We start from the raw sequence: 12,007 nt of genomic DNA on the forward strand, positions 1-12,007 counted from the left end.
ACTACACAGCCGGGCTCACAATGTGCTCTCCCGGACGTTCACTGACACTGGATTCATTTTTTTTACTTTTCTCTCCTGCAGACATGCAAATAAGTGCATAGCCTTGGCAAAGCCCTTGAGGGTTGTCGTCAGGAACGAAAAATTGAAGCTAAGCGCGGATGGCATCATGCATTTGTGGCTTGTATATCTGCAAGGCACTTTCTGTAACACTTGCGTAAAAAAATGGTTTCTTGGCGCCATAGAACATTCGAAACAGGTCTCCTTATTTCTAAGGGAAACCCTCGTCAGAAACTTACTGTACTCCCTGAAAGCAGACTTCGATTGTCTTAACTTTTTATTTTTTTTCCATGTGCCCAGTACTTGCGTCTACGCTTCGACAGCAAGGTTGGAATCACAGCGTGTATTGTGTACTTCGCTCTGAGTGTAAGCAAAAAACCGTTGCTTTCGTATTCTTTTTTCCGTCTGTGTGTCCGGTCTTCTATTTCTGTATGTCAGTTTTTGTGTGAAAGTTCTGAAACATAAGTAAATATTCTAAGTATCAACTTTAAACTGTTGACATTGAGTGTTATGTGCGGCATGCGAAAGGAGTGAAGTCTTTTTCTCTTCAAGAGCCAATTCTGCACTGCTCATTCGTATTCACCTTTTACGCCCTTGACACATTTTTTTCCCATTCACAATCTAACTCTGCATAAAGAATCTTGCGAATTTTGTCGCTGTCGACCACTTGTTGCCTGCAAGTGCGCTTTCTTGTCATATGTATATATTCTCTATGGTCATGGCCAGCCACCCCTACCCAAGACCATGCATAAGGTTGGAAGTACCTGTAAAATAAATAAATAAATCACTCGGGCTCGATTTTGACCACTCCCAACCGATTAATTTTTTCAACTCTTGCAGACTTCCCTTACAACACGGAATAACCGGAATTGTAAAAATGGAAACCCCAACATATCCTAGTTTCAACTTGCAGTGCTTAATAACCACAAACAGAACGCGCCTAATTAAAATGGCGCTTAGAGGCTGCTGTGATGGTATGAACACGATTCGTCCTAAGGAGAAGCATTATAACGCAGCCAGTCTGTAAAAACTGACGCAAGCTAAGTAAATGTTGTCTCGAAGTCTCCTAAACTTCCAGATGTTCTTTGTTCCCTTGCATGCACGAAGATGTGTTCGGGTTATGTCCGACCAGAGTATGACTTCGAGCTTCCTGCGTACGACTTATTTTGGAAGCCAAGACGTTTTGAGCAAAAAAAAAGAAGAAAGAAACTCTGGCAAAATTGTGGCCATCTGGAGCACCTACTATGCGAAGATGAGCGGTGTCGTCTAAAAGAACAGAAGCGAAGTTGTTTTTGCTTTATTAGGATTTTACTTTCTTGAAGGTGTGCTTTGCGCCTTGGCTATTCATATCGTCAATATTTGGAAGACGTGCATATCAGTGCATACGCGCACAATTGTAAGAACTGCGTCTCCTGCAGCAAACACTTGGTGCGGTGGGAATATACAGCGCCGCTATAGGAATCTCAACCAGTAAGTGCCTCATGTTCTGTTTTTGACGCGTGATGTTGCGCAGCATATATATGCAGGTGTCCCAGCTAAATGTAACCAAGCTTTTAAAAAACACGGGGTGTCCTAGCCGTCTGAAACGAAATGAGGGTTGTTTAGAGTCGCGTGACCTAGTCTGCAGTATTTTTTCGTTCCTCAAAGTTGACTAATTAGTTAAGCTTAATTAACTAACTTTTTAATTAGTGACTTGAGGAACAAAGTCTAAATCGAAAAGTTGTAGATCGCTTTGAGAAACAGCTTACTGGGACATTTGCAGCAAAGTGATATTTACGTAAAGTAGTTTTTTTACCGGCCTTTAACCACAACCCGCACAACAAGAAAAAGCTTCAACGTGACAACTGTGCCACTTCAACGTCCCAAGACGCGCCTTAAAGAATAATATCCGTTTTTTCTGAAGACCTCTCTTCGATGAGTCTTTGGGTGCACATTGGGGCAGAGAAGTAAGCGAGCAGCTGGTCACGTGACAACTTTCTTTTAAGGCCAATAAATGAAGCTACGTAAATCGTAACTTGACGGAAACAGCACTACTAGCGGTTTTTCGAGGCAATCTAAAACTTTTTCATTGACACTTTCTTCCTGAAGTCAATAATTAAAAAGTTACCTAATTAAACTTAACTAATTAATTAACTTTGAAGAGTGAAAGAAATACTGAAGACTAGGCCACACGACTATGAAAAACCCTCAGTTGGTTTCACTGGACTAGGACGCTTCGCCTTTTTTAAAAGTTTGGTTACATTTAGCTGGGACACCCGGTATATGCAGGTGTGTGATACCGGATTTCGAGCATAATTTCTTATAACATCTAATTCCGTGAGTATAGTGATGTCACTAGGCACGTCTATGGAATAATGTGTAGTATACTACCCGTAAGTTTCTCAAGATGTGGGAGGACACAATCACCTTGTATTATGTGTGGTATGTGACAGGACCGAGGTCTTTTCTCCTTAAGTGCGGACTCTGTACTGCTCATCCGAGACAAAGATTACATTCATCGTTGTTCACTGAAAACACCACACAGCGTTTGACGCCAGAACAAGAAGGCTAAATTTTGAAACAAGATGTCTGCTATTACTCCAACTGCGCAAAACCGAAAACAAGAGTTTATCGTCATACACGTATTGAGCGCACAAAGCATTTATAGCGACTCTGATTACTATAGACGCACCTGTATATGACGTCGTCTTAAGATTTAGGCCCCAGGTGTGACTATAGTACTCCTTCGCACATTTAAAAGCCTGTTTTGTGGAATGTACCTCAGTTGAAGTCAGGCGTCCGTGATGTCTAATCTCTTCTTGCGTGTGTTGTGTGTGCGTTGGAATGATGTCTTATGTCTTATATGATGTTTGTACTATAATATTATATTATATTACAATATACTATATGTGATATAATTATATATTGAGATTATATTATTACGCAATGGTATCTTGTAGAGGGGTTGGTATTTTTAATTTTGTAACCAATCTTTCCGCTTCTTTTCTGCAGTGTTTTCTGTATCAGTCGTCTACACGAGTATAGCCATTGGGTTGGCAGGCACCATCTACACGGCACTGGTAATCTTTAGTTACATTTTTTAACATCACTTAAAGAGACATCAATAATCAACATTCGTTGACGTGTACATGTGTATAATTAATCTCATTACAGAAATGTCATTTTCAAATCTTTACTTCAAAGAATGAATTTTCGGGCGGGAATAAGTGGCATAACTAAAAGTGGTATGTGGTGGCACGTCATGAAATGAATGCAAGATTACTTGCAACAGTATTTCTCTTTGAGCCATATTTCTAGCTGGAAGGCCTGCATTCTTTGTAAGCGATTTGAACTTGAAATTATTAAGAGCAGTAATGAGGACTTGCTGTCAAACTTGTTAAAAGCTTCATTTCTGGAAATACAGCTAGGCGTGAGGCACAAGACTGGAATGAATAAAAAGTGAAAATCTCTTTCCACGCTAGAAGAAATTATAAAACGTTGTCGAAAAGAGGCATGGAGGTAAACAAATATTTACTTAATTTAAATATGAATATTGATTATAGCTTCGTAATGCGAAATAAACGATTACGTTTAATATAAGGATCAAAGCTCTCAAGTTCCTCCGGTACTTCAAGTTGTTCCCGGAATAGTTGTTCCCGGGCAGAGAGTTTAGCCGGCGTTTAAAAACCAATGCCACGCTAGTGTTTGGGGAATGAAATTTGGGAGCAAAATATGGAAGAAGAGCAGAGCACAAAAGGTTAAAATAAAATAAAATGAAATGGGGAGGAGATTAAATGCGGCCATTAAAAGCGCATTATTGTGCATCGGCGAGTACTAATGTTAGGTGTGCAATTATGGAGTGCATAGTCCAAAAAATGGGCTAACAAAGTTGACTGCTTGACGAATTTGTGCTGGTAGCATGCAAGGTGAAATTAGAGCTTTTCTAGATGCCCAATGTCATTTAGACATGAAAACAAAGAGTTCATTGCATGTCTTAGCTGCCTAAGGCATGCTAAAGCTCCTAAAACACTGTACATTGTTAGAAGAATTGGGGAGAGCTCCTCCACGCAATGTTCATAGTGCGCATGCTGCCACACCGTGCTCCCGCCATGAACTTGAAAACTTGCGATGCTGCAGTCATCTTCTCGCGCAGTGCTTTGATCTGAGGTGACCATGAGAGATTACTGCTTATCGTAAAACCGAAGAATCGCTGAGTTCGTACCTAAGACAGTGACTGTACAGATGGGAGGAGCAGATATCGAGGCATCGTTTTTCTCGTCAAAAGCCATGGCAACACTCCTTTCGGGGGAGATACGAATACCTCGGGGAGGTAGGTACATCGAGATGTGTAGTAACGCTCTCTAAAGACTTTGCGAGATAGTAGTATAGCGTGAACGTAACGCGCTCCAGATGCAGATATCATTGCATAAATCCTTATGTGCATTCCTCGCGGAAGGTTTCTTGTTATTTGCATAAGGCTAATATTGAAAACGAGAGGTCTGAGCACCACTCCCTGAGGTACGGCCCTCTCCAATGCGTGAAAGTTTGTAGGACCGTATGAGGTGGTCATCAGAACTGGTCGTTCATTTAAATAGTATGCCATCTATTTGCACAGCTTTCATCCGAGGCCTAGACTAGCCAATGCTTAGAGAATTGCATGGCGAAAAACAGAGTCAAAAGCAGACCTGATGTCAAGGAAAACGGATGTAGGGATGCACCCAGCATTACAGTACTGTTCGAGTGATCAGACGAGGGCTATAATGTTGTCAGTAGCAGACCTATTTTGACAGAACCCGTTCATTTCTTCGGGATATTCATTACGGCTTTCGCGGAAACAAATGATGCGCTTGCAGATCATTCACTCCATAAGCTTATCTGCGCAGGTCAGTAGGGTGATGGGCCGGAAGGATGCGTAGCTTGTTGGCTGCTTACAGGGCTTCAAAACAGGCACAACTTTCGCCACATTACACTCCTTGGGGACTTCACCACTATTCCAGGTATAATTGTATTATTCCAGGAGTCGAAGACGGGAGTTGTGGGGTACCTTTCAGATGGCCTCATAGGTCACTTCATAGAGACCAGGAGATGTGCCTCTGCTCGATTCCGCAGTAGGTTTGGATAGCTCTTCCACTGTGAAAGGCAGGTCCAACGCTGGCACTGCCGCCTGTGGGATGCCTGATTGACCACCCGCAGAGAGTGCCGAAGGTCCTGACCCCACTGACAACTGTTTGCAGTATTAATCGATACACGATTAAGAGATGACTATGGAAGGGAAGTGGTACGCTCGCAGGAGCTGCCGGAAATGGGAGAGTTTTGAGAGTAAACCGCGAGTGTTCTACTAGAAAATGGTGCATGTGCGAAAGATGTTGTGAATGGTCAGCCGTGGTTAATCTGTCGCTGTTGAAGTCATGATTGTTGTTGTCAGGTATAATGTCCCTGCGGAGCGTAGGAGGCTGACATCAACGACTCCATTCCAAGGAGTGGTTGGACTTCCACTTCTGGGAACCCTCGTCCCGAGGTCTCCTAGAAGTGGAAGTCCGACCAGTATTAATAAAAAATGCTGGTTAGATAGTGCACATGCATTCTGAAACATCAGCTCAAATGATTTTTACATTGAACTGCATTGTACGGCGATATCAAGGTGATATGCAGCCCTGATTGTTTTCTGTATCCGTGTGTATATTTTCACTAATAGGGAGGACTCCGTGGTGTAGTTTGGGCGGACTGCGTTCAAGCTCTAGTGATGTTTGTGTCACCGTTAACGGTTATAGCAAAGGTTATTTATGACGCCAGCACCGTGACTCCACCGTTGCGACCACTGACAGACATCAACGCTACCGACTACCTGTTAAGGTAAGAATTCTGGATTCTTAAAAGACTTTCTAGCGTATATGAATATCTGGGAGGCATTTTACGCCTGTTAGAAAAAAAAAAACAGCCCATAGATATGGTGAGTGTTATTGGAAGTGTTTTAGCTCAAAATTTGAGTTGAAAAGAAAAGTTCCAGCGGTGAAAATAGGAGGCGGATCCTGCGACATGGGCCTTCTGTTCTGTCTGAAGACGCAACTATCCTAGTGCGCTAAGCGCACGCAACATTGTACAAGAATACGCAAACGCAAGGCGCAGACCCAAAAGTTTCTTGCTAACATCTCGAAATGCGCTGAGAGATCGATGGCAGACTGTCGCTTCTGCATGAGGCTGTTGTAGCCTGTGCCATGCACCACTGACTTACTATTTGTCTTCTGTTCAGTACTTGCAAACACGAGCCCGTCACGGACGAGGTGCTTCTGAAAGCACAAATCTGAAACGTTGATACATTCCAAGGACAATACGCTGAGAAAGCAGTTTCGAGGTATCAACAACGTTTCTAGAATACAGGTCTCGTAGCCTATGACTGCTTATATATTTCTCTCGGCAATCGTCGAATTTCTCCTCGTTGCTCATTTCTCGCTAGGCACAATCTCATCACAAAAATTGGTAGAAAAAATTGCTTCAATAAAAGATCTAACATTGCAGCACAAAGGATACTACAGCCGACCGCAATCGAGAAGTTCCTAGATTCGTACAGGCCTGCACACCTACCTCGAATGTGCTTACTGGCAACCAATAGCAACCTGCTATTTCTCAGCGTCCACCGCCTTTATGGCACAATGCGTATCTTTTGCGACCCTTACTCAGCGTGGATCGCTTCACCAGCTGACCTTCTGTTACTCATTAGTGTTCGATTCAGTTAGCTGTACGTCGCGTTGTTAACTTTTTTCCCGTTTGCGCGCTCTTTCAAAGGCACCGAGGAGAAACTAAATGTGCTTGTTTGTAGCTGAAAAGTGAGGTTTACATTTTCAAACAAGATGGGTATTTTCCAATACGCGCGCAAGAGACCCCTCACAGAGAAATATAAAAGAATTATCAGAGCTGGTGATGCTCTCTGAATTGCCGTTTTGATCTTCCTGAACGGTCAGACAAATCCTGAGGTTCATATGCGCAGACGTCTGAATTACACGAAGCATTTGAAAAACAAAAATGAATAAAGCAGGCTTTTGTGTAGAAACTCGCTGCCTAATCATGTTTTCTTCAACCTACAGAACAGATTTCGACATCACGAGCGACGAAAACGTCTGGAGTTGTCTCATCGGTGGGCTGCCTTACAGCTTTGTGCGGATGGGATTTGACCAAATGGTGGTGCAGAGGTACATGGCAGCGAGGACAGTGCAAGCTGCGAAAGTGTAAGCCCGCATCGCATTACGGTGACAGCTCTTGGAGGCGCTTTCTTTGCCTCAAGAGGCGTTGACGTAGCGTCATTGCCCCATAGTCTTGAGCTCATGGACTGTCACGGTAAAGTCCTGCGTTGGTGTGTTTCGGGTATATAGGTTAATATATATGGCACAGAACGAATGTGTTCAAGAATGTCCCTGTTTGGGCTGTATGGTCTAAGTATGCCTGGGAATCGATGCATTCATAGCGGGCGGGGAGAGGGGTGGGGAAGGGGGGTTAATAAAAAATCGCTTTATACGAATTTATTGTTCAATCGAAGTGATACCTCCTACCAGTAAGCATTATCTACATCAAAAGGCTTCTGTTCATTGGATCTCTTCCTATCTCGTACAAATTCTCGGTGCGCTTCAAGTTGTCTTCATCGAGTGTCCGCACTGCACTTATGTTACCATATTGCCCCATGCTATCGTTTTTTTTAAGTCTGGCAGTTTGTTTACCCGTTGAGTGTAGCTCTGAAATGTGCGACAAGGCTCTTCTGTTGTTTGTCTCTACAGAATAGCGGTCTCCGGTGCCGTGTTTGTCGTGTTATTTTTTCTCCTGGTGGCCGTTGCTGGCCTAACAATCATCTACTGGTACAGAGACTGCGATCCAGTGCTGAGTGGAGTCATTGGCAGCTACGACCAGGTGAGCTGCACAAAGGTGCGACTGCAGTTAAGGCTAGTATCAATGGTACTGACACGTATTGTCGGAGACAGGCAGGTAAGAACGTAGGGAGATGTACTTACACTGAAAAGCGAACTGTTTATGTGGGCTAATTTTTTTTCTTTCAAGCAGGAAACCTCAGTTGTGGTAAAAGCGACACATTGGCTCGTTCAGCCGTGATCACTGTAAAGACAACTGAGAAATTTTGCTATAGGGTGCTAAAAAAACCTAAGCCACTGCTTGACGTTAAAAAGTTGAGAGTAGAAATCAATTATTTATATATTTTTATTTATTCATTCAACCACAGCGGCAACAGGCATTAACATTGCCGAGGATATTCTAGACGACAAGAGAGATGACATAAACCTTGGCAGCTACATAACTGAGGACCATCAAAGCAGGATCCAGTGATGAAACAAAAAAGAAATGCTGCAGTCAGAAAAGTACCTTAGAGCATGAAAACTGGAAAGTCGTCATTGCTGCATAGAGAAGAATACTAGAGAAAAAAAATGACTCTGTTTCAAGGTGAAATGCATTTTTATAGCGAGTTGAACGAATTCCGGGTAGCAAAAGGAAGCGATAAACACTCCCAGTGCCGAATAGCAAGGAACAGGCAAAACCAAAAATAAGGTATCATCTAGGCAATATTCTTCTTCATTACCGCTTTCGGCGCCGATATAAGCAAATTCATCCCTAGGGAGCACGTTCTAAATCCACATTTTAACCGCATATTTTAATGGGCGAGATTAATTATGTTTGCGGAGACGGAAGTTTAAAACTGTTATAACCATCGCTACTTACTTCGCTCATATATAGCGCTTACAACAAACGGCAAGTAAATATTGAGTGGTACGTATAGTGTTATTGGAGATGTTACTTATTTGGTTGAATTCCTGGCAGAAGTTAGTTGTTTGAAAAGCTTGGTTTTATCAGAGCGGCCTTTCCAGTCGCAGCACTGGCTCTGGTTGCTAACAGAACTGGTCGCCAATTGCACATTTTTACACCTCCAGTACTTGTTTTAAGGGAGCAAGTTATACCAAACCAGTGGATGTTACGAATGCATAAATATATTCTTGGCTTCCACCTTTCACTTCCTGAGTGAGCAAAAAATTAACGGCTATTACACGTGTGGTAGTGCGGATTTTAAGCTCAAGGCAGCTCCAGCTTGTGGTTTTGCACTGCTTGCAATGAGCTTGATTCCTTAGTTTGGTAGGCCGCTGCGCTGGCTCAGTGGTTATGGTGCTCGGCTTCTGATCCGAAAGACGCGGGTTCGAACCCGGCCGCGGCGGTCGAGTTTCGATGGAGGCACAATTCTAGAGGCCCGTGTACCGTGCAATGTGAGTGTACGTTAAAGAACCCCAGGTGGTCGAAGTTTCCGGAGCCCTTCACTATGGCGTCTCTCATAGCCTGAGTCGCTTTGGGATGTTAAACCCCATAAACCAACCAACCTTAGTGCGGTGATTGTGACAGACCCAAATCCCATTCCGAGACAGATGGCAGCGACGGCACAGTCACAGTTCGCTTGCATTACTTTCATTTCTGCCTGTCGCAAGGCCATCAGATGTGAAGCGCTAAAATGGTGGCCCTGGCCTGCTTCGCGCTGTTGATATTTCAGCGCCGCACAGCGCGCACGCGCTTCTCCAAGCTGTTTTCATCCATGACAGTGGCGCGACTCGCACGCTGCTTGGAGGCTGCTGGCGCACACCGTTTTGGTCGAAGAGTGCTGTGCCGCCTAGGTCCCGCTGCGCGACGTACGCACCTCATGCATGCTCTCAAATAAACGAGATGGCGCTGCAGTCTATATGGCACTGGCTGTTGGTTTCAAATAAACGAGATGGCGCTGCTGCAGTCTCCAGCGCGCTGGTTTGGTTTGGTTTGGTTTATGGGGTTTAAAGTCCCAAAGCGACTTAGGCTATGAGAGACGCCGTAGTGGAGGGCTCCGGAAATTTCGACCACCTGGGGTTCTTTAACGTGCACTGACATCGCACAGTACACGGGCCTCTAGAATTTGTCCTCCAAACAAATTCGACCGCCGCGGCCGGGATCGAACCCGCGTCTTTCGGGTCAGCAGCCGAGCACCATAACCACTGAGCCACCGCGGCGCGCTGGTGCTGGGCTTAAAGTGAAGCGAGTGGACTGGTAAGAATGTCTTGGCTGCGGGTTTTTGGAGGCCTTCAGGCGCGTTCTTAGTCCCTACGAATTAGAAGAGCGGTTGGTGCTTCGAAAATCAGTATTTAGCTCAAAGTACAGAACATATGGATTCTGAGAAATAATTCTCCGCACTGTATAGTGCGTACATGTGATTAGTAGTAAGTAGAAAGCGTCTTGCTGCCGTTGGTGCCTACACTAGCAGTGGAAGAACATCACTCGTATGTGATATTATGCCCTAGCCGGCATAACCTTACTTCGGGACAAAAGACATGTCACAGAAGTGGCGGCAACCTGTAAATTACTTTTGTTTGTATAAAACTAATGCGTCCGCGTTTCTTTGTATGTGTCTCGGGAAGAGCAAGAATGCATGCACGCTTTTTTTCAGTTATGTAGACAACCCCTCGCGTTGCGAAAGCGGAGGCGGCTCAAACTCGTCCCCGATACTGCCGGTCTAGAGCTGACCATTAGCGGGAAAGAAGTTGCGGCCTACGTGACTGGCTTTTTGGTTGTGTTTTACTTTTTTGCCTTTCCAAGGTCACCGAATCGAGAGTCGAAGCCTGGGGCTTCTTTTTAGTTGTGCGTTAATTTTTTCCTCCTCAAGATGGCGGCCATGCAGAGTCAAAGTGTAGGTGCCCACGTGCTCTCGTTGCGCTTTTTGGTGTTTTGTTTTTTCGACGCCGACGCTGTGGCGCCGCGAGTGCTCGCTCGCTAGCGCCCGAGGGCTTTAAAAGGGGGCCGTATGGAAACGAACTTCAGTCCGCTCGTCGGTGGAAACGCTGCCGCCGCGAACTCCCGGGTCTCCGAGCCGCCGCACCGCATCCTCAAAACCGCAAGCTGCCCTGGACGGACGTCGCCTTCGGGGGCCGCACTGACTGCGTGTTTGGGATGGACTGCAGCCGCGCTTCCCGGTTTACTGTATGTTTGTTCACCTCCTGAGTTTTGATCGACTTTATCTAATTGGCCTCTCACTTCTGTTCTGACCTGTGTAGAAATATTCAATGTATACTTAATTCAGTGTGCTTACTGTTATGTGCTTTCCGCAATTGTTTTGTAGACTGTAAATTATGTGTCTGTAAAAGCTGCCGCATTGTTCAATTGAAACTATAAACGTTGTTTTGTTGTTGTTACCTCTTAGCACGCCTCGGTCTCAGTCACTGCGTTTGCTTACCGGCTACGCCGGGCATCAAACGGCCACCCCCTCATTGTCCGGACTCGGTGATGATGTCGACTAGTCACTGAACCCGTGACAAGACAGAAGAACTGGCACCATGCTAGATTAGCAGATTTGCGCTTGCCGTCTGTCGACGCACCTAGTTTCCCTGCATTGTATTTCAAGTCAACTGTGTTTTTTTTCAGATGCTTCCTTATTACATCAGAGAAAGCCTTTCAGGCGTTGCGGCATTGCGTGGACTGTTTTTGGCAGGACTCCTTGGTGCTACCACAAGGTTAGACGTGGTATATGCATATTTCTTATGGCAGCAGAAACGTGTTTGCTGAAGTGGACACGAAATTCGGACGGTTAGGAAGGTGACTTCCATCGCTTTGAATGAGTTGTTTCGGTTTCTCTATTATGGCCATCCCTTCCGTCAAAAGATGCTGATTAATACTACGAAAAAAAGATGGAATGGACGCAGTTCCCTCTGCCCGTGGAAACTTCACAGCACGAAGTGATTTCTAAGTTGAGTGGTTGTGCAGATTGTCGATATTAGAGAACTCGGTTTTACATTTACTTTAGTTATTCGCAACTGCTCCAAGGTGCTTGAAATTGAGAGTGAAATACGTAGCAGAGAAATATATCAACATCATCCGTTAACACTTACAAAAGCCTACACGACAGTCTGGTGCCTATCAAAGGTTTGGAACCGACATGAAATCTTCTAAAATAGGACCTACTCTTTGCTTTCGT

General features: G+C 44.6%; 1 protein-coding gene across 1 annotated transcript in view; it reads left to right on the forward strand.

The window, feature by feature from the left end:
- LOC149347178 (sodium-coupled monocarboxylate transporter 2-like) overlaps nucleotides 1-12,007 on the forward strand; it is a 36,232-nt gene that overhangs the window by 5,599 nt on the left and 18,626 nt on the right. The window contains exons 3-9 of the mRNA XM_089586927.1: nucleotides 358-423; nucleotides 1,476-1,527; nucleotides 3,049-3,116; nucleotides 5,732-5,889; nucleotides 7,119-7,259; nucleotides 7,803-7,932; nucleotides 11,458-11,546. Of these exons, the coding sequence (XP_089443053.1) occupies nucleotides 358-423; nucleotides 1,476-1,527; nucleotides 3,049-3,116; nucleotides 5,732-5,889; nucleotides 7,119-7,259; nucleotides 7,803-7,932; nucleotides 11,458-11,546 (704 nt within the window). The remainder of the gene's footprint in view (nucleotides 1-357; nucleotides 424-1,475; nucleotides 1,528-3,048; nucleotides 3,117-5,731; nucleotides 5,890-7,118; nucleotides 7,260-7,802; nucleotides 7,933-11,457; nucleotides 11,547-12,007) is intronic.

This window comes from Amblyomma mixtum, chromosome 4 (genome assembly GCF_055824585.1).
Source record: "Amblyomma mixtum isolate Tamu chromosome 4, ASM5582458v1, whole genome shotgun sequence".
NCBI lineage: Eukaryota > Metazoa > Arthropoda > Arachnida > Ixodida > Ixodidae > Amblyomma > Amblyomma mixtum.